Below are 26323 nucleotides of genomic sequence, written 5' to 3' on the forward strand. Positions count from 1 at the left end.
TTCACTTTTTGTATGTCAGTTTTTCTATTGCTTCTTTTCTTTGTTTTCGGAGACGCTTTGACAACTACGAAATGTTCCAAAATCCACATATTCACCTTTTATTAATTGAAAGTGAACTCAAAAGCATTACGGGAGAAGTTGATTACAAAAATTTAACAGTCTGTAATTTCGGATATAATAAACAGAAATCAAAGTATTTGTGAATTTATTGAGTACTTTATGTCTTCAGTACATTGTTTTTGAAAAGAATTTAACGCATTTTAATAATAATTTTCATAAAAGATCAACCACGTTGTACAAATTAAGTAAGTTGTCATCATAATGTACGGGATTACTGCGTGTATAAGCAGCTGCGCTAAAGTTCGAGTCGCTGCTTTGGTTGCAATAATAAAATTGTTCGAGAAGTAGTAAATGCTTTTTTTTTTGTTTCTTTTAAAGGAATTACACGTTTAAACTAAGTTTTTTACTGCTGAAATGCTTGAGCTAAAACGAAAGTAAAATGTAACTCACAAAGTTGCATTAGTGTTAAACTATATATTTTTTCCATTGCGGGAAAGTAATGTACATACTTAAAAGGTGCAAATGTTCTTGACGACGGAAAATTGAACCAAATGTGACTATCACAGCTGTCTAGAACGTGGCTGTTGCGCGTGTTTCATATAAGTATGTAAAATATGTTGAGGTAAATTAATCGCTATTTACCTGCCGCATATAATACCAAATGAAGTTCGCTAAAACTAAGGAAAACAAACATTTAGACCGGCTTAAAAAAGAGCGATGACATATTGATTAAAAATATGTGCTTCGAATTAACTTTATGTTCTGATCAGTGCAATGGAAAAATTTACTCAGTTTATGATTAACGAAAATTTCTTTGTTTTTGTGATGATGTTACATGTGATTTTCTACGTATCATCGCGCTGTGATGCCACGTCTAAATGACTGAATTGCAAATATGCATATAAAAATATGCATCTGTATGTTTTCATTACATTAAAACGCAGATGCACATGAAGTAGAGAAAGTTTACAAAAACCTGTTGCCTCACAATTTGTTTTCTTCGCATTTGCATTAACGGCATTTACAACATACCGAAATGTAAGTTGTGTAAAATTTAACTTTGTGATCTGGAAAAAAACCGCTTCCGTTTTCCCAAAGCCATTGTTAAGCGGACCACCTTTACAAAATTGTTCACATTGAAAAGAGAGTTGGCAAATATATTTTGTAAATTTTCTTTTGAAACAGTTCTACTACGTATAATTAAAATACACAAAAATTTAATCGCAAAAAAAGCGCACTTTCTGAAAATTTATCTATATATATATATATGTATAGATATGTATATACCATAAAAATATTATTTAACAACTTAATGTTTTAAACACACCTTTTTGCAGTTGTTAAACAATATGGCTCGTGGACATCAAAAGCTTCAGTCTCAAGCTAAGTCTCAAGAAAAGCAAGCAAAAATGAAAAAACAACAAGGTCATAGTGCCAACGATCAGAAGAAGGCAGCACAAAAGGCGCTCGTTCATGTATGCGCGGTTTGCAAGGTACGGTAAATTATTGTTGATTATACATATATAAATAGTACTTATTGATCAAATATAATTACAGTCTCAAATGCCCGATCCAAAAACGTACAAACAACATTTTGAGAATAAACACCCCAAAAATGAAATGCCACCAGAATTAAAAGATGTGTAAAATTAGTTATATTGTAATCATTCAGGCTGCAGTTAATATAATCGATATTGAAACATTTTTGAATAAATATTGAGGAAACGAAGCCAGCAGTTACCCATAATTGACGAACGTGTGTATTATTGCTGAAGCAATTAGATGATCTGCTTTTGCGATAACATAGCTAATTTTTTTTGTATTTGTTTAGTAGTGTTGTAAAAAAACACTCAAAATATAATTTCTTATATTAAATAATTAATAAAAATGTGACCCAGACGTATAAATTATGATGTGTAAATTTTGTAACGATCTGTATACCAACCACAATGAAGTTATTTGCTATTGCCGTACTGCTTCGTTTCGGTTAATTTCAAATGTGGATAACCCAAATTAAAGATATATACATCTAAGATTAATATTTGCAAATGAGTAAATAAGTGAAGTTATAAATGAACATATTATCCCATTAGTTAAAATAATATTAAAGGATTAGAGGACAAAATAATATATATTTAGTATTGTATCACATAAGCATGCATACATACACACACATTTTTGTACTATATAAATTGCGTATTGATATATAGCAATTGCTCCCCGCATTGGCTCATAGTTTTCTCCTGTGTAAATTTGCCTTTGTATTTTAACGTAGAAAAATTATGTTGTAATTGATTTATGAGGGAATTCAATAAATATTATTTAAATAGAAAATTTTCGAAATGCTATTTTTGAAATTGTTGTGTTGCGCTAAATGCTATGGCCAGTCTCATATAATAAAAAACATAATTGGATGATTAAAATAAAATAAAAGCAAGGATAAATTCGGTTGCACCAGACTTCCATAAAAGAGTTTAAGCGCACAGTTTGTATGGCAGCTGCTTATATGCTCTAGTGTACCGACTTGAAAATTTCTTCAGAAATTGTACCGTTGATTTGGAGAATAATTCCAGCCGAATTTCATGCAGATATCTTCAAATTGAAAAGTTTTATATATAAAAACTGGATTTTGATCGTTCAGTTTGTATGGTAATTCTGATAAATGAACAGCTATTGGGGAGAATAGAACGGTGAGATCATTTATTTCAAAACCGAGAGACAGAGCATATATACAGACGGAATTGGCTAAATCCAATCAGCTCATCATGCTGCTCATTTATAGGGTCGTCGTCGTATCTTTCTGGGTGTTATAAACTTCATAACAAGCTTAATATACTGCTTAGTGTGTAAAAAATGTTGTTTGAATAGTGAAACATTTCCTTAAACATATCCCGCATGCGAAGCCTGGGCTTCTTTCGCATGAAGCAGAATGTCAAGGGGTCAAATAATTAGTTAATTCATATTGTATTTGAACAGATAATTCGATGCGGTTCATAACCCTCGCGCAACTTCGTTCTGGATATTATAGCAGGTTAAACTCCTACTTATCCAGAATAGACCCCGACATTCCTCCCCACCAATGGGGAAGAGTACAGACTGGATTACTTACCGATCCAAACAGGGTTAGAGGGTCAACTCCGGTATCATAGAACCGAGTGTTGTTGGAACCGACGATAAATAATCTTAAAATTTTAGGTGCCACACTTGATAGTCTGCACTACTTCTCTCCGTACACAACCGTGATTGTCGCAAAATTATCGAGCCGCAACAAGATCCTGAAATCGCTAGCCAGCAGCACTTGGGGCAAAGACAAAGAGACGTTGTTGACAAGACACAGATGGAGAAAATTCAAACCTGCCAGAATATCGCACTCCGGACTATAATGGGATGCTTCCTGTTGTCTCCAATCGAACATCTACACAGTGAGGCCTTAATGCTTCCTGTAAAGGAATATAACACACTTCTCTCCAAGCAGTTTCTGCTCGGATGTTTTTGCTGAAATCATCGCTGTAGTCAACTACTTGAGGTGGATACGCTTCGCGGTAACATCAGGAGAACATTCCTTCAATATGTCGATGAGCTAGCACCATATACCGACCAAGTTTCGGACGCGACCAACTTCTTACAAGCACTGAACGCCATTTACAGTGGAGCTATAAACACCTTGTTGTTGTTGTTGTAGCGACAGAATTCTGCCGAGTTGACAGTCCTTGGCCGGAATAAATCCGGGTCCGTTCCGGTTACGTAGACCCGACTGTCGTGGGAACGGCTATAAACACCTTCATTGACTCCCTTCCAATAAATGGCGTACTTGGAGTCCAAACACCACCCATCGCAGAATAAGAGCACGGTTAAATTCCTACTTATGCAGACTGGACCCCCTGCATGCAACGAGTTCCCGCACGACACTAAGCACCTCTTTAGATGAGCAATGAAACATACTCACTTAACCCCCTTCTCCCTATGGTACGGACCCGTCAAAACAGCTCGTTTCCTAGGCCTACTGTTACCCTGTTACCCCTAACAGGGTCTAAATAATTGTTACATCAACAACAACAAGTACAGACTGGATCTTAATAACACAGTCCATAACATTAAAATTCCAATTAGATTTTAGGCGCTACAACAAAAGCTGCAAGTTGCTAGCCGGCAGCTTCTGGCCAATCGTTCTTTTAGAAAGATATTTTTGAATATCTATACTGTTAAAAGATGTACCATAAGAAAATGTTAGATATTTTAAAATTTCTAGACTAAAATACCCCCTTAAGGAACACAATGCACTCCTCTTCAGGCAGCCTCTACTGGGATGTTTTCGTAGAAACTTTATTTAAACTCAGAGAGCATCTAATTTTGGTAATGATATGTCGTAATACCCCCTCATATTGAAACTTCCGCTTGGCTTTATACCATATTTATTGGTCAATATCTAAGGGCAAATTATGTAAATGTATAACATTGGATATACTATACTTGTAGTTTAATGCAGAAAATGTGTGAAATTGCTTTACGAATTATCTCAGCTTTTTGCTTCGGTTAGTGTGGGAATTATCTTCACAAAATTTCATGGAAACATGTTGTCGAATATAGTTGAGTAATGTCAAATCAGTTGAAATCTTCCCTTAACCCCAGTATACGCAAATCCGCAATATTCGTCCTTTTTTACTCTCCTTCTGACTATAAACCGAAACTCCGAACTTGACTTCAAATACAAAAGCACTTTTCATCTATACTGTTCAACGCTTCTATGAGAAAAATTACGAATTGGTAAAACACATTAGCTTTAAAAATTGGGGTTCATCCAACAGATATATTTTTGCTATCATATTATATTGCATACACTCGTACGTAGGTATTTCACAGGCATAGTCGCCTGCGGGCCCCACTCCCCGCTGCATATTCACTCTTTCTTCTTATCAAGGCATTTTGGTTTAAATGTCGCTTTTTTGCAACAACCCTGGAAACTTCGATGAAATAAAGTAAATGCGGAATTAAGTGTATTTCGCCATGGCTTGTTTTGCATATCCTTAAATTCAAGGTGTCCTCCAGCTCCAACGCCCAACACGATATGATACTAAATATGATCATAAATACGATGTAATGTTGGACTTTGACCTCGAATAACTTTTGAGCGAATCGGCTAAGCAAAATATCATTTCGGATCTCTTTTGCAAATCGTTAATTTCTCTATAAGAATAAACAATAAATATATTCACGATATTTTCACAGTATCTAACGAAAGGAAAAGTCAAAAAAGGTTCAATTTGGTTTTTGGCGCCCAGTCTAAGGGTGAGTAAAAAAAATCCCATAGTTTTTTCGCTTTGTACTCTAAAAAACAACTTCTTAGACACCTCTAAGAAAGTCTCTCCAAGTATGAATTCGTAATTGTAACGGGAAGATCCTTCGCCTTACAGTTTATTATTTTTTTCTTATTTTCAGGTAGAAAAATGCAAATCTCGCTTTCAACTATAACTTGAAAAAATATTTCGTTTCATAGGCTTTGTAGGAAATTGAGTGCTCTACAAAAAGCTCTCCTACGAGTTTTTCGTTAAGCTAACCGTTTAAAATATATTCACGGTTAATGTTTTGATTAAGGAATATATTTGTTTTTCTTATGAATTTTATAACTCAATGAAAAACAAGTAAGGAAGGGCTAAGTTTAGTTGTAAACGAATATGTTATACTCTCCCAACTTGCTAGAAGCAAAGCCGAAGAAATACCTTCAGATATTGGTAAAACTTTGCATTAAACTAGGGGAAGTATTGCCCTATTTTCAGATATTTCAAACAAGAGATTTTTCTTGTTTTGTAATAATATTACCCATTTTCACAATGTATGAAGAAATGCTAGAAAGAATTCTTTTCAGCAAGTTAGGTAGAGTTGGCGTCAGCTGTTTGGAAGATATGTAGATTTAACCATATAGGGAGCCGGTCTAGGCTCACTTTGAAATGATTATTGGCTCACAGGTGTACCTCGCTACCTTGATCCCCTGTAATAAATTGAAGTTTTGTGTTTTAACTTTTTTTATGTTTAATGGCGTTTTGTGGGCGTAGCAGTGGTCCGATTAGGCTTATCTGCAATACCAACCTCTCTTGGGTGCCAAGAAACATATGTAGCAAGTTTCATCAATTTTTACTTTTGATATAGCTTGGACGGACAGACAGTCACTCAGAATTGAACTCATCTTGTCATCCTGATCATTTATATATGTATAACTCCATATCTATTTCAATTAGTTTTCCGTCCGTCTATTTGTATGTCTGTATATACGAAGTAGTCTCTCAGTTTTTAAGCTATCGATCTGAAATTTGACACTTGTCCTTTCCTCACTAAGAAGCTATTTATTTGTCGGAACGGCCGATATCGGACCACTATAGCTGTAATACAAACTGAACGATCGGAATCACGTTTTTGTAAGAAACATTTTGTATTTTTGTAAAGGGTGTTATAGCTTCGGTGCAATCGAAGTTAACATTTTTTCTTCTTTTGTTATCGATTAAGTTAATCGTTTACGAAATAATGATCGTCGAATATCAATGCATCTCATATATATATATATATATGTATTTAATTATAAGTGACAATTTTTGTAGAGCAATTTACTACAAAACTATGAGCTTTTCTTTTTGTAAAAAAAGAGACTTTAAGGCTCAGGACCTTTCCGTTACAATTAAGATCTCATACTTGGAGATGTATACATTGAATACATTTTTCAGAATAAATAAAGTATATATACTCACCCGTCATTAAAATTCTATTTCCCTCATCCACTTTAACTTGTGCCATTACACTTAAATCATTATAACAACATAGCCATAAACTTATATCTAATGTAAATGATGAGAACATTCTTCTTTCTAAAACACTATGAAATGGCAATAAAAAATTATTTAACTTAGCTGCGCAAGTGATGTTTTTAAATTGATTGTAAATACTTCTTTAAGCAAAAATACATTAATAAATCTATTATTTATTTATTCTAAAATTATCTAAGAAATAATTATAATTTACGTCACGTGACCGCAGACGGCGAGTGCTATTTCGGGTATGAAAAGTATGGAAAGAAGTCACACGGTCTAAATCTGGAGAATATGGTGGATGGGATAGCAGTTTGTAGCATATGGTCGATCAACACTTTTTTCATAGTCAAAAGCCGCTGTAATTACTGTCCACTCGAAGTCGAGTCGGCATCGTCGATAGCTGTGTTCATTTTTCTCTTCTATAAGCAAACGCTGTAGATCACACCTTGTGAATCCCATATACAACGGTGGCCATATCAGCTTTCGGGCCGATATAATACTCTTCGTCTTCTTAGGAACATTTGAGCCGGGTAAAATTCAGTATTTCGACTATGAAACTCGTTAAATTAATTTTTGAAGGACGCTACACGATAGCAAATTTCTCTTACGTTAGTGGCGACATCGGGTGGTACTTGTCAGGCCACCCTAGTATAAATTAATCAAATACCACGGACGATTGTATTCCTTTCACAATTCGTCGAAACAACGAATGAATTTAGTAAGGTTTTATAATATTTTGCCAACACTTGAAAATATCTCCCTAACTATGATCCTTGGGAATTGCGAGAATATAAAATAGTATATGGCCACGATATAAATCAACTGCACCAATTTTTGCTGGGGATATACAATACATACAAAGTACAAAGTATAAAATTAAAGATTAAGAGACGAACGGACGGATGAACACACAGATATCGTGGAATTATGATGAATAGATCATATGGTAAGTGGTATCGTCAGTCTCGGTGATTATCTCTTAATTGTCGCAAAATATTTTTCCAATGTGCATTCTCTTGAGGTCTGACTACAGTAAAAAATTGCTTGGTTAATATGATGGATGCAAAAGCAAAACTATTCTATTTGCAGCGCAAAATATAGGCATCATAACTTTGCTAACTGCCTATAGATACGATTCATAGCGTGTCCAAGTTCACTTGGATGTTTGTCGATTGGTCACATATAAATGGCAGCTTCAACTGGGAAAATGTCGGTATAACTTAGCAAGCCATTTTTTTGGCATCAGAAGCATTTTTTTTTCAAAATGTTTTTTTTTTTTTTGCTTTCAAAATAAGATAACATAGTTCACCCAAAATGCTATGTTATACTACACCAACGTTCACAGAGAAAAGGTCCCCACAACTTTGAAATCATATGTATGATGACGAAGTTAATTCAAATTGGCTGGTTGCCATAATTCTGTGTAGTCCTTGAAACAGCTTAAAATATTAATTATAACGAGCTATAAACTGCGAATGTACTTGTAAGCAATTAATAATAATTTGTGTCAAAGATTCTATGAAATAATTTTGCTTTTAAAATATATTGTATATTAATTTGAAATAAGTATAAGTACATTTGTTTTTTTCACAACAATCTAGCCTGATGTCATATACAACGAATGGCATATGTAGATAAGTCAAACCCGTTATTAACATTAAAATTGATAAATTCGCAGCAGAAACCCATATTTTATAAAAAAAAATCAAGTTCGTTTCAGAAGTGATAAGAATTTAAATTTAAAAAAAAATCGCTTTCAAAAATCTGAAACTGGGATGAAGTGTACAGTTGGTAATTGTGCGGAAAAATAAATGCTTATGAGTGATATGAATAAGGACCTGTTGCTCTAATTTTTGTAAAATGGATGATTTCGAAAAAGACAACCCATTCAAATTGGATAAGATTCATGTGCAAGTCTATGTTAATTTGAAATGAACTAGTAAGGCTTAATAATTATTTAAAATGAAAAGTTTTAGTTGAATTTTAAATCATAAGGGGAAAAGGCGATCTTTACGACTATCCTGACGAACAGGATTTTTAAATATCGTCTTCGTTCCTATCTTTTGGGTCACAATGAAACGGCTTTAACTGATTGCGGGAATATTAAAGGTTGCACTTGATTTATAAGGGACACACTTATATCTCAGTGGCGTGTATAAGCTTCAGTTAGGTATTTATTGGCAAGTATGCATTACTGACAAGGAGTCATAGGATTTTGATTTGATATGTAAAAAATTAGTGGGGGGTGGCTGCTGAAATCAAATGGAAAAATTAGGGAGTTATAGCTCTGCCCGAGAATGCTGAGTAGCATGCTAGCATAGTAGATTAGGTTAAGGAGGTACTAAGCGTATGTGATGACGGGCCCAATCTACAATCAAGCAACAGAGGTCTCATAAGGAAAAAGTGTTCCTCGGCAAGCAGCTATGGACAGAAATGCCACCGATTTTCAGCAAAAACGCTAAACTTGCCGACTCCATAGAACTTTGTGTGTTTCACCGCAGTAGGGGGATGAAGCCATCTCTCGAGACGAATAGAAGCTGGTAGCGGTGGCTATATCCGCCAAGAGAAATCCTGGACCACCAGCTTAATGCGAGAGTGCGGATTGTTTGTTAATGGGAGAGTTAAAACGGAAAGTCTAGTGATGAGACACTTTTTGATTTTATATGTAGCGAAGATCTATTTATACGCAATATGTGAATCTTCTCCCCTTTGACCTATTGAAAGAACTAGAGGAACGCGACTGTCGGATGATAACCTACGTCAATTGTTCGTTGTTGTAGTTGTTCCTATGGTATAAGGGTCACTTTAATGTGAAAGAGCAGGAAAAAAAAGCGGCTTATCTGTCAATCCAAATAAAACGGAACTGGTTTTATTTACCAGGAGTGACAAAGTAGCATTAAGTAATTGGGTCTTATCCTTGACAGGATGCTAATGTTGAAGGGAGAGTATCTTAATATTGGGTCTACATGACGACGAGACGGAATCGGTGAAGCCACACTCGCTAAAAATCTAGAACGTCTTTCTTTAGCGACACTGGGGCACTACGTACAACACCAACGTAGGCAATTAATGCTATTATTAGCACCCATGGACATAACCGGTAGATTTCATTGCTGCCAAGGTTGATATCAAACTCCGAGAAATCGAATACATATCGAATACCTTTATCCGAATCTCAATGGTAAAAGTTGTATTAAAGAGAGCGAGGCAAAACATCTAGTCACAACTTTCGGTATTAAAACAGCTTGCTAGCCGCAACTTTGTGCATTGCCGATTTACGAGGGTCCTGTTAATCCAAAATTAGGACTTAGTGGCAACATAAAGGACTCGCATATTCAGCTGTCCAAGTGTGGGATCTGTCCTTACTTCTGTCACAAGGATCGACCAATTTATCTACTCTAACCTGCCACGTCGAGAAACATACAAGTAAGCTGGTCTTTGACAAGATATTCAGTTCGATATGACACTAAGTCGGGAAATCAATATTCAATTTACCACTTCACCACCTGCTAAGAGAGCATATGTATACCTCATTAAAATGAATATATTTGCTTACTATTCCAAACCTTTTTAATTAAGTCGTTTTATGTCATGCGATACAAGTTGTTCGATTTGCTACTTCCTAAGCCTTGGCGTATTGAAGACTGTTTGTATAAATATATTTTATTATTTTTATAAGTTTTACAAAAAATTAAGTTAACAATTTTAGAAAGCTATTTAAGAGTTACTAATAATTTGTTAATATATTTACACAAAATTAAAAAAATAATGCAGTTATATAGATAACGTTACACAGCATACACTCGTACGTATTTCACAGCCATGGTCGCCTGCGGGCCCCACTCCCTGCTGCATGTTCTCTGTCTATTCTTCTCAGAGCAGTTTGGTTTAAATGCCGCTTGTTTACAACAATCCTGGAAACTTCGATAAAATAAGGCAAATGCGGAATTAATATTATTTCGCCATGGCTTGCTTAGCGTATCCTGAAATTCAAAGTGGCCTCCAGCTCCAACGCCCAACACGATATGATACTAAATATTATAATAAGCAGATAAAATTAATCAATAGTATAATAGATAAATAAATAGTTAAAATAAATTAAGAAGGGCTAAGTTCGGGTGAAACCGAACATTTCATACTCTTGCAACTTGCAAGGGTCAAATCCGGGGAATTCCTACACTGACCATTTTGAGCATTGGGGTTGTTAGAATAACGAAACTCATTATATGTAGTATATGAGGGTTTGTGTAATTTGTAGACCAATATCACATATTTCCGGCATTGTATTAAACCGCTTAATCTATTTTTGCCATTACCTCAGAAAAAGATGATCTCTGAGTTTCATTAGGGTATGTCACATACAATCACAAATATATGCGGGATAAAGTCTACTGAATGTTTTAAAATACTGATATTAGTTATATGGCGGCTAGAGCTAGTTTAAAACCGATTTTTTTCCATTTTATGCACAAAGATATATTGTTATAAGAAAAACACGCTATTTTAATTTCATTTAGATAACTCGCATATTGAGCTATATTGGCGGTACAAAGTTCGCCGGAAGTTCGAAAATTTTACTATTAGGTATATGGGGACTAATGGAATTATTGATCTGATTTAACCTATTTTTGGCACAAGGGCATATTGATATCAAATAACGATTCTCTCTGAGTTGCTATAATATATCCAATAGATTGCTAAAAAGTTCGCAATAGGAACTCGGATCCATATATTCGGTGCCTGGTGGCTTGAACAGGTTTGTTTCGATTTAGACAATGTTTGGACATAAGCTGGAACACTTCTAAGTCAGTACTCGTGCAAAGTTTTATCCCGATACATTCATTGGTGCCTAATTTATATACAGGAAAGTGAAAGAATCAGATGAAATTTTAAATTGTGTAATGCCCATATTAGGTAATAGGCGTGATTGTAGTCCGATATCGGCCATTTTCAAACGGGTCCCGAGTAATAGGTTTCCATCTAAATGTACCACGCCCATTGTCTAATTTTGACTCCGTCTCCTATGAAGTCCTCTCGTACCATCTCGAATGCAACATTTCATGTCTCTGGCGCATTTATTTATAGATTTATCACGCTTTATGTAGTTTTTAACAGTACCGTTATATGGGGAGTGGGTGGGGTTATCATCCATTTTTACAGTGAGCGAATTTGTTTATTATAGCTATATTGGTTTTAGGAGATATGTACATTAAACCGCTTAGAGGGCAGGACCACGTCCATTTTTTTAAAGTTTTTAGCCCATAGGTGCCCCTTGCTACTGCGATCTCTTGTGCCAAATTACAGTTCGATATCTTAATTTATTGCTTAGTTACGGCATTTTATTGATTTTCGATTAATGACGTTTTGTGGGCGTGGTAGTGGTCCGATTACGCCCATCTACGAGCACGTTCACAGCTTTTTACCAAGGAACGCGTGTTCCAAGTTCCATGAGCCATATCTCATTTTTTACTCAAGCTACAGCTTGCACAGGCAGATGGATGTCTCGTCATTCTGATCATTACTATATATGTCTATATAGTCCTATATCTATCTCGATTAGTTTTAGGTGATATAAGCCACCGTTAGGCGAACAAAACTATTATACTCTATAGCAATATGTTGCAAGAGTATAAAAAACAAGTAAGGAAGGGCTAAATTCGGATGTAACCGAACACTTTATACTCTCACAAAGTCAAATAGTATACTCGTTTGAGATTTCTTTGTGGATTGACTGATATTTTCGGTAGAAGGTCAACTATAGGCACTGGGGTCCACATATTTAGTACTTAGGGGCTTGAACAGTTTTGGTTCGATCTAGACAATATTTGGCCCCAAGGTGGCATACTTTAATCGCATTATCCACGCAAAGTTTTATCCCGATACAGTCATTGTTACCTGATTTGCATAGTGGAAAGTGAAAGAATCAGATAAAATTGAAAAAGGTGTTATAAAATAGGCGTGTTGGTGTTATAAAATGGTGTTGTTAAATAGGCGTGGTTGTAGTCCGATTTCGCCTATTTTCGCACTATGACATAGAATTGAAGAGAACGTCATGCACCGAATTTGGTTGAAATCGGTTAAGCAGATCTGAAGATATGGGTTTTCACCTAAAAGTGGGCTGTGTCACGCCCACTGTCTAATTTTTAACGCGGTTCCTTTAAAGTCATCTCATACCATCGCAGAGATAAAATTTAATGTCTCTGGCGTGTTTAGTGTTTGATTTATCGCGCTTTTAGTAGTTTTTAACAGTACCGTTATATGGGGAGTGGGCGAAGTTGCCACCCGATTTCACACTGTAGGTAGAGGTTCTAAAAACATTTGCTTACAGTGAATTTTATTATTATTGCATTAGCGGTTTAGGAGATATGCACATTAAACCTATTAGGGGCGGGACCACGCCCACTTTAAAAAAAAATTTTAACTGCAGATGCCCCTCCCTATTGTGATCCTGTATACCAAATAAAAGTCTTGTATCTTGTTGTGGAGCTTAGTTATGGCAATTTATTTGTTTTTGAATAATAGCGTTTTGTGGGCGTGGCAGTGGTCCGATTACGCCCATCTGCAATACCAACCGTCTCACGGTATCAAGAAACATGTCTACCAAGTTTCATAAAGATATCTCAATTTTTACTCAAGTTAGAGCTTGCACGGACGGACAGACGGACGGACGGACAGACAGTCACCCGGATTTCAACTCGTCTCTTCATCCTGATCATTTATATATACATAACCCTATATCTAACTCGATTAGTTTTAGGTGATACAAACAACCGTTAGGTGAACTAAACTATTATACTCTATAGCAATATGTTGCAAGAGTATAAAAAAAAATTAGTCTTTGTAAGTACTTACAGGTTCCGCAAATTCATCTACGTTTATGAAACAACCGTACTTCTTATTATCGACGAAAATACCGATTGCGCTTGAAGTCCATACTAGCGTGAAGTTGTGAAAGCCATTTGGATTGAAATCCGTGCTGATGGCCATGTGATTTGTACGAACGAAGTAATATTTGTCTTTATTAGGTCGGGCATTTAATATTACTGGGCCACCACGCATACGCTTATTTTCGAGATCAACTGACGTGGCAAAAGCTATGCGAAGTTGTTTCCGCATAGTACAATTGAGTTTGTCGGGTATAAGCATAATATCTGCATGTAAAGAAACACATAATTCATATTTCAAATATTAGATATATTTATGCATTTACAGGGGAATAACCAATCACCGTTGGGCAGGGTTGCATAGATTTCAATACGTCCATATGTAAAACTGAATTTACCATTTGTGTCGATTCTCCCCGTGTTTACTGGTGGTGGATGTCCATATGATCTATTTTTATCTTTCACATATGCGCAAGTAAAGTTGTTGTTCTCATAGCAAACAGGACTTCTACAACTATAAAGATAATGTTTTAATCTGACAATTGAATTGTTTTTGTTTCATTGAAGACATAAATATTTTGAAATATTTTCTACCAATAAAATATTTTGTGTAGATACACCAATTTGCCTCATTTTCTGTTTAAATTAGTGGCTTCTATTCCTTATGAAGCGTAGAACGAAGTGAGAGAACGTTTCATGTATTGCGCTGTAATACCTTTACTTTCGTAAAAAAAAGCCCGATACTTTCTCCAATTTAGCTCTGTAAGTGATTAGGCCAGTCCAGGTTTTTCAAAAAATCAAATTTTTTTGGCTTAAAATTCCCTTAAGGTGTTAGGGGTAGTCAGAATTTTCAAAATTTTTTCGTTAAGTGTAATATCTTGAAAATATTCTCTGAAAATATCAAGTTGATCCGATAATTACTTTTTGAGTTATTCGACAAATAACAAAGCGCGCTCGGACACTTTAAAGCGCTCGGGAGCAGGTAGGTTAAACTTTTAATGCGTTTTTCTGAAAACTATGTTTTTTGAACTGGTACTGTAACTCGAAAACCGCTTAGTAGATTTTAATGAAATTTATACATGTTTTAGAATACATAATAAACTCGGGCCTGATCGATGGATTTTTTTTTTTCAAAAATTTCGATTTTTTAAGACCAATTTTCCAAAAATCTAGAAAAAAAATTCCTGAGGCCGTTATTTTGTTAATTTTTAAAAAAACAAAAAAAGATTCGATCAAGCCCAGGATTATCTATTTATAAAACTAATTTTTTTATCCGATTGATTTTAGATGAATCTCCAAGGACTTATGATTGTCACCGCAAGGACCTTGTTTTGGAACTGGGTCAACACAGACAGCTATAACTTCGGAAATTAAAATGTTTTTCTTTGAAATTTTCGTGACCTCAAGTCAAAACATTGTAAAATAATGCCATATTACTACTTCTGTAAAATAACATGATTTTATAGCAAAAAAAAATTGCTGAAAATTCGCATTTTTTCGTTCCTTTTGACTACCCCTAACCCTTAAGGGGGAAAAGTCCCTATCTAATTTTTTAAGTGTTTTTCAATCAGACGGCGATGGTACTCGAAGACTATTATACGCATCCACTTGATTTTAGTTGTAGCTCCACAGTTACATTATCTAGTAATTATTGTTTTTATAATTTTTTCATTAAAAATTTCGAACAAAACATAAAATTTTTATTTAAACTTTGCCATTTTGCGAAAAGTTGATTTATGGTATACCTAAAAATACGCCATTTACTAGTTGGGCATATTCAGACTAAGATATCGTTTTTTAATGTTTTTCAGATAACGCGTGTTCTTAGAATTACAAATGCCCGTCAAGGGCCGTCATTTTGTAACAAAGTATTACAAATATAAATATTTTTTTTTTGTAGACTTAAATACATGTTTAATAAAGTCTAATAGAGAAAAATTCTATTCATTTTTTCATAACTTACTTCTAGAATAATCATTCAAAATTAGGTTTTTTCGATGGCTGAAGACTGACCTAACCCCTTAAGATCATTTCATTGGAAGGAGCAATAAAAAAGAGCACACTAAAGGCACCGCCTTTTGGAATTGTAAGTTTTGCTTGTATAAAATCTTTGATTAAAACCATTTCCTAATATTTAAAATTTTGTAGCGATATAAGTCCGGAAACCTCTCCTCTCCGTGCCATGTAATATGTGTCGTGAAAGTAATAAATTCGATATATTTTGGCGTCTGTTAGAAATCTATTTTTGCTGCAGTCACATACATACAATCTTAATTACTTTATCCGCTTTCATTCTCGAACGCCTAGCTAAGCTAATTTAAAATTGAATTCTGCACTAAAAAGCCAATGAAATGACAAATTATGGAAATATAAGAGGCTTCTGTAATGTCTACACAATTTTAAGCGATTTTCAATATAATCACTTCATAAGTTCTTACTTTTCAAGTTGAAAGCTTTCTTTATTTGTTCTATTCGATATTGTTGGTGTTATTAGTAAAGTTCCACCATTCACATCTAGATAGGGATCTTTATCGATTACAGCTGTAAAATCCTCTGATCGATCCCCTATTGAATTTGAATGCATAAAATTTCTACGATTCCAATTCGATAGTGTTGGTGATTGGAACTTCTCTTCAAAAATTAACTCATTCGGTTTGAATATTCTTGCAGAAGGTTTATTGTTCACAACAACTTTAGTTTCACTGTTCTTAATAACAGCATTTGTGGCTGCATTTAGTTGTGGATTAGTTGCCGTACATGGATCGATCGGTTTGTCAGATTCCAGAATAGTTTCATGGATGATACTATTGTCTGAGAGTCTTACATTATCGGTTCGTGAAAATATACCCTCCTTATGTATTATTAGTACATTTATTTTTACTTTAGCATTTCTCTGCAATTTACGAGCGCCTTGTTCAGTTGTCCAACGATTGTCCCTTTGTTTAGTTATCAAATCCAATAATAACGGACACTGTTCATTAATCTCAATATTATATATTGCCATAGTGATTCCATTCTCATCTATTTAAATTGAAATAGGAAGTTACGTTAATAAAAATTTAAAAGCAATAAAAAATAATATAAGATTATAATATGTGTAAAGGATTCTCTGATAGGCGCTGGCTTTTTGCCGTACAGCGGGAGTGTTCTCCCTGTTATTGGTCCTTACGTTTGTATGATTCTGAGAGAGTTAACGTCAATTGGCCATTATGATCATTCGTTTTGATCAAGTTGTAGCAAATTGGGTCTCAGTATCGATAAAACTGGTAAACAAAATTAAACTTTTTTGTTTTATAAAGTTCATAAACTGTTTTTTACTAATCTGAGGTCGCTGATTTCATATCTACCAGTTTAGTTTCTTTCTAGCAGCTTTAGTTTTAATGATACAGATACATCTTGAAATATCGTCACTCGGCTTACTTGAATTAATTTTTAGGGCAAAAAATTACTAAATTTCATAAATAAACCGCTATGTATACATTAAAAAGAACATGTTTAAATGATCCGAATAGTTTTTGTGCAGCTTGTGGTGACTATATATTTAGAGAATGCTGTTTAAATGCGTCTGATTTTACAAAAAATGCCTATTTGGTTATGGAGAAAATAAAATACATAGAACATAACTAGCTGATATGCGTCGATTTTAAAATACTAAATTTTCTGTTGGGTTAACAAGAAGGATATAGAAAATACCCCTGTTTCTTGTGCTAACGGGATAGCCCATGCAAGACAGAACACTGAACTAAAAAAGTTGGGCCTTTGAGAGTGAACTTAGTACCGGATAGTATGAATGTAATGAATGCCTCTCGAGTAGCCAGAGACCGCATTATATTACCCTCTCTTCGTATAATGTTAGGTCTGATAAAACAGTTAGTAAAAGTTCAAAGACAGTTCTTTGTGCAAATAAGCGGGGAAAATTAAAGGTATATTTTTTTCAATAACACATATTTTTAACCAATTATGCGGGGAAGCCAGTTAACCGGGTTCAATTAAGCGGGAAAATTAACACGTATGTTGTATGCAATATATTCTTGACCAATAAGTTGTTTTAAATAAGAGGGGAATACTGTGTATATAATAAACGTGAATATGTCAAGGTAATTTTGTTCGAAGAAACATTTTTTTTGGTCCTAATACATAAACAATATTTACACGAGTATTCGCTGAGTAACATAAATTTATTTATGGGTAATTTATTAAAACAACTTTATAAATTTAAGTATAAAAAAATGTATCAAATTTATTTCAATATACGCCAGATATATGGATTTACATAGCGGAAAGTGTTTTTGTTATGTTTTTATATTGCATAGACACGCACATAATCAACAATCAGTGCTGGGCTGGTCCAAGTTGATTTCCAATTGGCTCGATCACGCCAAAAATTCAGTGCTGCTTTGGGCGACGTATTTGCCCAGGGCTTTGATAAGTAATCATCTGAAAAATCACCATGTCCACCAGCAGCGACACCAAGTGTAATAAAGAACTTCAATAAGAAAACGGAGAAGACGAAAAGAATGAAATATAAATATATAAAAGAAAAGTATTAGTATCTATGGAACGGAATAATAAGTAGTTTTGTCAGTCCACTGAAATAGAGTACTCTGTAATTCGTTAAGTCTGTCAAAATATACTTTTTTTTTATTAAAAATTTAGGACATCACTGTTTGTGATAAATTCGTTGTTCAACATACTGACGGACATCACATATACTCGTAAGACCAAAAATGTAATAAAAGACAAGAGAAAACGTTAACTTCGGTTTCACCGAAACTATAATACCCTTCACGAATATAAAAGATTCCTTATAAAGGCTTGATTTGAATCTTGATAAAGGCTTGATTTCAATCGCTCAGTTTGTACGGCTTACTTATATGCTATAGTGATCCGATCTGAATCATTTCATCGGAGATTGCACCATTGCCAATAATCCCCACCAAATTTCTTGAAGATATACCGTCAAATGAAAAAACTTACCAAGCAGCTATATGCTATAGTGGTCCCATAACGGCGATTCCGACAAATTCGTATATATACAGATAGACAGACGGACATGGCTAAATCGACTCGGCTCTTCAGGCTGATCATTTATATACCATATATATGTATTTTATATAATCTCCAAAGTTTTCTTATAAATCTTGCAAACTTCGTGCAAACTTAATATACCCAGTTCAGGGTACAACAAGTGCCACTCAGACTATCTGAGAGAAAGGTACTATCGAAGCTCAGCTTCCGATTCGGGTAAACCGTTTCGGAATCGAAAAGTAAAAAATGCTAAAATAACTGAAGGTTTACTCCGCGGAGGTCTATAACAAGTAAATGAGATAACATATTAACATAAAGGGAGCATATTTTGAAAGCACTTAATATTATTCCATACCTAAAACAGTGAATGGGTTGTCAGTTTCTCAGACTATTCCCTAATTTTATAACTTTTGCACTATTTCCATTTGCTCTCTACTTCTGTCTTTACTTTACTTGAACTTTTAGTTTTACTTAGCAATAAATCAATTAAAAGCAAACCTCTTGATCTAATGGCGCCATATGATTTCCATTTGCCCATACATAATTATGACCCATTTCGTGTTGAGCGAATCCGCCATCAATACTACCATATTTTTGTCCATCCACTTCGAAGCTCAAACGTTGATCGTCCCATGTTAGCGAGTAAATATGAAATGTTTCACCAAAATGAGCATCACGGCTGGTATTCACCATGAATGCATTGCGATAACTCGCTTCGGGACGTAGTACTGCACCACCATGCAGTACGCGGCCGCCCATTTCAATGCCACCATTCGATTGTAGATTCAGATTACTGCGTATGAATGCTATGCGCATTTGACCAGAGGCATACGCTTGTTGTCCATACAAATTGGCAAGCGGTTCCAGCAGCAAAACTTTATGAAAAACAAAAAATAATCAATAATAATATAGTTTTGTGTTAGCCAGTTTCCATTGTCAGAAACCTACGCGGGAATAGCCAATCGCCTTGTGGTAACTTGGCGCGTACTTCTACGCGTCCGTATTTGAAGCTGAACGCGTGTTTGGTGTTGATACGAGCGGTGAGTATGGGCGGTAGCACGACACGTCCGAAAGCTTGTCGCCTACATTCAACTTCAGAATTCTGATAGGCGGTACATCTGCAGAAAATTGATATGATTATAGCTTTTAAATATATATGTAAGTAGTGTGTAAACTCTTGTAAGTGTTCACACTCACCTTACACCTAAATTTAAATTGCCACTACGTATGTCGGCATTCGGGCTATCATTACCCCAAATGCGCGGTACAATCGTTAGCAAGCCATTTGTAATATCAGCATTCGTATCGTATAAAACGAATTCCGCATCGGCAATATCGAGCGGCATACGCACTTCGTAACGCCAGCGTGATGCATTCAATTCGTTACCGTTAAAATTTTCCTCAAATATAAGTTCACCACGACATGCGTGACGATTACGTATTATCGTTAATGCTGGCTGACAATTGTCATTTCGTCGATCAATAGCCGGTGGATTTTCGGTTGTTACAACTGTTGTTTTATCATTAGCAATTTCGTTGATACCTATGACTCCTGACGGCGCCTCACTTACCATAATCGGCGAGGACATGCTACGAAAACGGTTCTTATTAAATTGCACGTCTGTCCATATATAAATGGTATCGTCTTCGCGTAGAGGACGTTTGCTTTCAAAGTTCCATCGATTATTGGTTTCCGTACTAACGCGACCGGAAAACTCGCCTTGTTCGAAAGCTTTGAATGGCCGATTACGATTTATATTGAATGCCACATTTTCGATGCCCGCCTCATCTGTTTGAATAATGGTGTTTCAGTATTGTGAGTTTGCATTTTTACCAATAACTATTGCAAGATATTAGTAATACAACTCAGTCAACATAACCATTTTTAGGTGCTACAGTATTACATAACGTGCGTTAAATTTAGTCATGACTTTACTAAGCAATAATTGTTAGAATTTAGCAAAGTAGTGAGATTAAGTGTGAAATATAGTGCAGTATTTTACGGTGAAGTCACCAAATTGGATTTACCTCAATTCTGAAATAAAATTAAAAGTTCCTGTGGCATAAGTCATTTCATGAAACCTCGATAGAACTCAATGGCCTTCTTTTAAGAAAATAGTTTAGTTTGTTCCAAATCAGTAAATCAATTAACAAAACATACATGTTTTCAGGCATAAAATAATCGTATCTTTCTAGCTTTACAAATATCGCCTTTGAAGGAGTCTAAAATCATCAAATAAGATGGAAAAGAACTTCGTATGCTCCATGTAGCACAAAGATGATACGATCAACACTTAGGCGAAACTCATACCAAAACTGAGCGGTATAATCGAGTATGGTGAACAATGACGAGCTTAACTTAGACGCAATTAATGTTTGGTAATACCAAAACCTTTTCAATGTCGAACTTAAAAATATACGTCTTAAAATTCGTACTCAAATAGCTGATTTTGTAGTTAATATAGTTTGGTGATTTTCAACAAGTTCTACTATAATTATCTAGATAGACTCTATAAATTTGAAAAGAGCGAAATACTCACGTATTTTCTGAATTTTTTCATGAGCTTTTAGGTTCTGTCAATGCAATTTTTCTTTTAAAGCTTGTAACAACTTGATAGTACCGTATTATCCAGTCAAAGTTACTAGGTCAGGTAAGGGTTAAACTTATTTTATGGCTAATTAACAATTTTTTTCAAAAAGTACGACATTATTCTTACTAAAGCTTGTGAATTTATGTTGAATTTCTTTACGTTGAACTATTGAGCTATCCTCTTCCGGAAATATGACACTGATAGTTATAGGGAATTGCATGCAATTATATAAAAAATTATAGAATTCTTGAATTCTCTGCTGAACATGCCAATCTCAATTCTCTTTAACCAAATGCAACGCGAACGAACGGTTAATAGTCTGCTCATCATGTAATAGTACAATCTATTTTTGAAAATTTTATTGCAATACCTCTTTGAGAGATTAAAACAGCGATAAAGCATGCCTTCCTTGAACAATTTTTTTAAGGCCTCTCTGAAAGATTGAGTTTGGTACGCTCAAATGTTTATCGTGTCTTTCTCGTGTGTTATGCGTTTGAACGATGTAGTATTCATAACTATGTCACATAGATCCAGCTTAAACTAAACCTGGCTTTGTATTAAATTTCAGAGTGTCGCGTGAATTTACTTTGCGACTTTGGTAAAACGCGCATGAGAGGTCCAACATTGTCAAAATGCATAATATTACTAAATATTCAGGCATATGAAAACAGATAAAATATATAAGCCAAAAATTTCCGTTAGTTCATTATTATGTACATCGAATGCACATTTGGCTATTTGAGAATATGCTCTGAAAATTTGAAGTTGACACGGCATAAAGCTTCGGAAATAACAGCGTATTTGTAAATTTTTAACTCGAATCGGCTGGAGTGATCGCTTGCAATTTTCAGACGACTTTCTTATATAAATATAATATTATACATATAGACTAGTGCAGAAGCCTTTGATAATGGTAAACAATTCAAGAAATTTATAGTAGGTTGAAATCCATTGGAAACGAAAGATTAAATAACAAAAATGAAAAGAACAAGTAAGGAAGTTCCAAGTTCGGGTGTAACCGAATTTTATACTCTCACAACTTGCAAGGGAAATTACGTCAGGTATTGGCAGAATTGTATATGAAAGGAAGTATTGATTCAATTTAACCTATTTTTAACACAAAAACATGCTATTATCGAGAGTTTCATTTATTTATAGGCATTGGGGTCCAAATATTCAGTACCTACGGGCTTGAACAGTTCTAGTTCGATTTAGACAATTTTTGGTCACAAGGTGGCATAAATTAAACGCATTATTCAGTTTTATCCCAATCATTGTTGCTTAATATGCATAGTGGAAAGTGAAAGAATCAGATGGAATTGAAAATGGTGTTATATGGGAAATAGGCGTGCTTGTAATCCGATTTCGCCCATTTTCGCACTATAACATAGAAATATCATAATAATGTCTAATTTTGAACACGCTTCCTATAAAATCATCTCATAAAATCCCATACCGTACTCTGGCGTATGTAGCGCTTGATTTATCGCGCTTGTAGTAGTTTTGACCAGTACCGTTATATGGGGAGTGGGCGAGCTTGTCACCTGATTTAATCCATTTTCACACTGTCGATAGAAGTGCTAAAAATATTTGTTCTCGGTGAATTTTGTTATTATAGCTTTAGCGGTTTAGGAGATATGTACAATATGTACATTAATCCTATTATGGGGCGATACCACCCCCACTTTTAAAAAAATTTAAACTGCAGGTGCCCCTCCCTAATGTGATCCTGTGTACCAAATAACAGTTTTGTATATTATTGTGTAGCTTAGTTATGGCTATTTATTTGCTTTTGATTAATGGCGTTTTGTGGGCGTGGCAGTGGTGCGATTATGCACATCTGCAATACCAACTGTCTTACGGTACCAAGAAACATGTGTACCAAGTTTCATAAATATATCTCAATTTTTACTCAAGTTACAGCTTGCACGGACGGACGGACGGACAAACAGTCACCCAGATTTCAACTCGTCTCTTCATCCTGATCATTTATATATACATAACCCTATATCTAACTCGATTAGTTTTAGGTAATACAAACAACCGTTAGGTGAACAAAACTCTGCAGCCACATGTTGCAAGAGGATAAAAATAATTTACGGTCGAAATAAAAAAGCAACCTTGATTCGTTTAGTGAGGTCGCCAGATTTTGTGTAAACAAAAAAAATTGTACAAGATAAAAATAAAAAACCCAAAAACTTGGTTATTAGATTTTTTCACAGAAATTTTGAGGCTATGTTGAAAAGGTGTTGATATAAAAGTTTTAGATCTTTTCATTACCTACAACTTAGTTTTTTTCTATAGGACTCTTAGTGTTGCTGGAAATCGAGATAAACCGTTTTTGACTCTTCAAATTTCAACCACGCCCCTCCCCTTCTTTGCCCCAACCACAGATCGCTCGTAAATTACTTTTCTTTTCACTTTTGTTATATTATATTATCTTGCGTTTCCAATGGCTTTTATTATACTATAACTTTTTTTGCTTACAAAAATTATCTACCTTGGTCTGATATATTAGTCAGGTAATGACCAAAGGAATTAGATTTTGACAATAATTTCAATTTTTGAAGCTTTTTCATAAAAAATGATTTTTTGGGAAAACGCCATTTGGTCACAAATTAATATTTTGACTAGTCTTTCGATCATTAGCTGTATTCATCTATGGATAGTAATAATAATTTTTTTTCTTGAAGAAACTTTATAAAAAACGCGTTTTTCTAACTAGCAAGTGGATATAACCCATTAAGTTACAGCCTTTCAAATTACCTTAAATTATAGTTGAGAATTGTGCAAAGATTTTTTGGTGGAAGAAAAAAAAGTAATTTCGCTAAAATCGACTGAAGAAATTTAAAAAATTGCGACAAAAATGATAAAGGCGTGTAATTATGCTTGAATACATACTTATGTATATTGTTGAAAATAATTTGTGTAATCCTTCATTCCAACAATAAACATAAAATAGCTTCGGAACACTTAAGCAAATATTTGCATTACCAAAGTTACAGATATAAATATGTACGTAGACTCCAGTTGCATATTTGCCAAAGGTTATCACCTCAAATTTGATTTCGGATGAAATGATAATGATTGAACAGAACCAATGAAATAAAAATAAAGTATGTTTATAACAAGCTTAGCAGCATATTTATATATATATGTATTGTATATAAATATATATATACGTAGATATATAGCTTATGTATGTATATATGTATATAATATATGTATTATGCATAGCAATTACTAACGCTTTCAGCTTTTAATGTTTATATGAAGCTTTATTGTTAGCCACAAGCAGCACCAGCACCTAAAGGGTGTCCCCCGTTTAAACGAAAACAAAACCAAAACCAACTAACTAGTGTTTATATGTATAGCGTATATAGTATAGTAGTATGTATGATATCCAAATTTGTTATCACTCACGCGGTATCGAAACACGAAATCCTTCTCCTCTCACTTCCAGTTGAACTGGTGGTATTTTGTAAGCAAACACATTCCGAACACCATAAAAGCACAGAAATACGAAGGATATGTACCATAGCGATAAGCGCATCTTCATTTACTTGGAATGAAACGAAACACAATAAAAATAATTATTAAATAAAACACGGCGAACTGGCAGTAAAAATTAATGTACACGTTCACGCAAAGGTTGTTTGCAAACTGATTGCGAGATATTCTTTCTGAATAAAATGCGATTAACAACAGTAATGAACTTAATCGGAAGCGGAGAAAACGGCTGAAACTCTAACCGCTACAAGTTTTGAGTAAAACCGGTGAGCGTTTAATAGATTGGTAGCTCAGTGAGAATTATTTGCAAGGTATTGCTTTTCGCTTCGGTTTCGGGAAATATCGAGTTGCTACATACCATATATGCTGCGCTGTGTAATTGATAAGAGAGATAACATAAAGCCGAAATAATGCTTAAATTAACAGATTTCAATTAATTGATGCATAATGTCGATAATCCTAAGCTTCATTGTTTAGCTTCGGACAAAATACTGAATTTCTTAAGTTTACTGACCTATGAAACGTGAAAAAGAAAGAGTAGCGCCATTCTCCCGTTTCAAAAAATGCAAAAGAATACTCGCTTAAATCAATCAATCTCTAGACACACACTCGCATATTTTTTCCGGATTTAGTATGGTATCATTAAGTCACATGTCCGCTTCAAATGTCGTATTTCTAACAGGTGGACCACAAAGCCCATAGCATTTTGAAAAAAAAAACAAATATCTTTTAGGAAATTCGGTGATTTTTATGTAGGGCATTATACCGATTAAAAGAAACCATTAACTTTTTATCACCATTTTCTATTGTGTCTATATTTGAAGATTCATTTAAGAAAAACATGTATAATAGAGAGATTCGATTTACAGGAAGCTTAAAAAAAGGAAAAATCGCATGTGCGGAAAATGGTACACAGATCATTCTAAACCACTTTGCCTACGAAACTATGGGTTTAAAACCGGTTTCCAGCTAGCGATTTTTAAGATTTAGTTTTGGCAATTAGTGGATTCCATCCTAAAAGAACTGCGCCGGCTTGGCGGCCAAGAATGAATGACGCCAAATTTTGATACTCATTTCTGAGGTGAAATATATTATGGTGAGGGCATCGAAAAAAATGGTAATCAAAAGTGTCAAGGTCTGGGCTATAAGGCAGATAAGGCTTAATTTCCCAGCCGCTGTTTTCTCAATATTTTTTAACCTGTCTTGCAACATGAGGCCTAGCTTTACGATTCCGGGCGATTTTCGCTCATTTTCATTTGATGAGTTATTGTCGGTAGCGTTCCGCATTAATGGTTTTACTCGCGTTTTGAATCTGATAATACATCACGCCCTTCTGATCTTACCAGTACCGTCGTATTCCAAGCTGAAACCACCACACTTAACTAGAGTATATAAAATACTATGACTTTTGGCTGAAGCTTTCTTCATATTAAAGTAATGAAGGACTTCAATT

The 26323-nt window shown here is 34.7% G+C and overlaps 2 protein-coding genes, 2 long non-coding RNA genes and 1 pseudogene across 8 annotated transcripts; 2 read left to right on the forward strand and 3 right to left on the reverse strand.

Moving 5' to 3' along the window:
• Positions 1-87: 87 nt before the first annotated feature.
• LOC106620540 (zinc finger protein 706) lies at positions 88-2394 on the forward strand. 4 transcript variants are annotated; one of them, XM_014239062.3, is made up of 3 exons: positions 88-305; positions 1398-1553; positions 1618-2394. In XM_014239062.3, the coding sequence occupies exons 2-3, from the start codon at positions 1410-1412 to the stop codon at positions 1705-1707; spliced, it is 234 nt and encodes a 77-aa protein (XP_014094537.1). In that variant the 5' UTR covers positions 88-305; positions 1398-1409; the 3' UTR covers positions 1708-2394. The 4 variants fall into 4 exon arrangements, with proteins under 4 accessions (XP_014094537.1, XP_014094539.1, XP_014094538.1 ...); XM_014239064.3 differs by lacking the exon at positions 88-305 and adding an exon at positions 455-663; XM_014239063.3 differs by lacking the exon at positions 88-305 and adding an exon at positions 736-1098.
• A 2069-nt stretch (positions 2395-4463) lies between these two features.
• On the reverse strand, positions 4464-7607 carry LOC138857777 (uncharacterized). 2 transcript variants are annotated; one of them, XR_011396953.1, is made up of 4 exons: positions 7069-7607; positions 6798-6922; positions 4906-5244; positions 4464-4802 (listed from the first exon to the last, which is right to left on the reverse strand). It is a non-coding gene; the product is annotated as an uncharacterized lncRNA (long non-coding RNA). The 2 variants fall into 2 exon arrangements; XR_011396952.1 differs by lacking the exon at positions 4464-4802 and having other exon boundaries at positions 4852-5244.
• Positions 7608-10468: 2861 nt separating this feature from the next.
• Positions 10469-14142, reverse strand: LOC138855672 (beta-1,3-glucan-binding protein 1-like; annotated as a pseudogene).
• A 1644-nt stretch (positions 14143-15786) lies between these two features.
• On the forward strand, positions 15787-16186 carry LOC118680539 (uncharacterized). The gene is made up of 2 exons (XR_011396860.1): positions 15787-15827; positions 15890-16186. It is a non-coding gene; the product is annotated as an uncharacterized lncRNA (long non-coding RNA).
• A 1769-nt stretch (positions 16187-17955) lies between these two features.
• Positions 17956-25068, reverse strand: GNBP1 (Gram-negative bacteria binding protein 1). Its single transcript, XM_014239050.3, has 5 exons — positions 24784-25068; positions 19967-20558; positions 19718-19887; positions 19268-19644; positions 17956-18227 (listed from the first exon to the last, which is right to left on the reverse strand). Exons 1-5 carry the CDS (start codon positions 24917-24919, stop codon positions 18042-18044), a joined length of 1461 nt encoding a protein of 486 aa, XP_014094525.2. The 5' UTR covers positions 24920-25068; the 3' UTR covers positions 17956-18041.
• Positions 25069-26323: the final 1255 nt, after the last annotated feature.

The sequence above is a fragment of the Bactrocera oleae genome, chromosome 6 (genome assembly GCF_042242935.1).
Source record: "Bactrocera oleae isolate idBacOlea1 chromosome 6, idBacOlea1, whole genome shotgun sequence".
Taxonomy (NCBI): domain Eukaryota; kingdom Metazoa; phylum Arthropoda; class Insecta; order Diptera; family Tephritidae; genus Bactrocera; species Bactrocera oleae.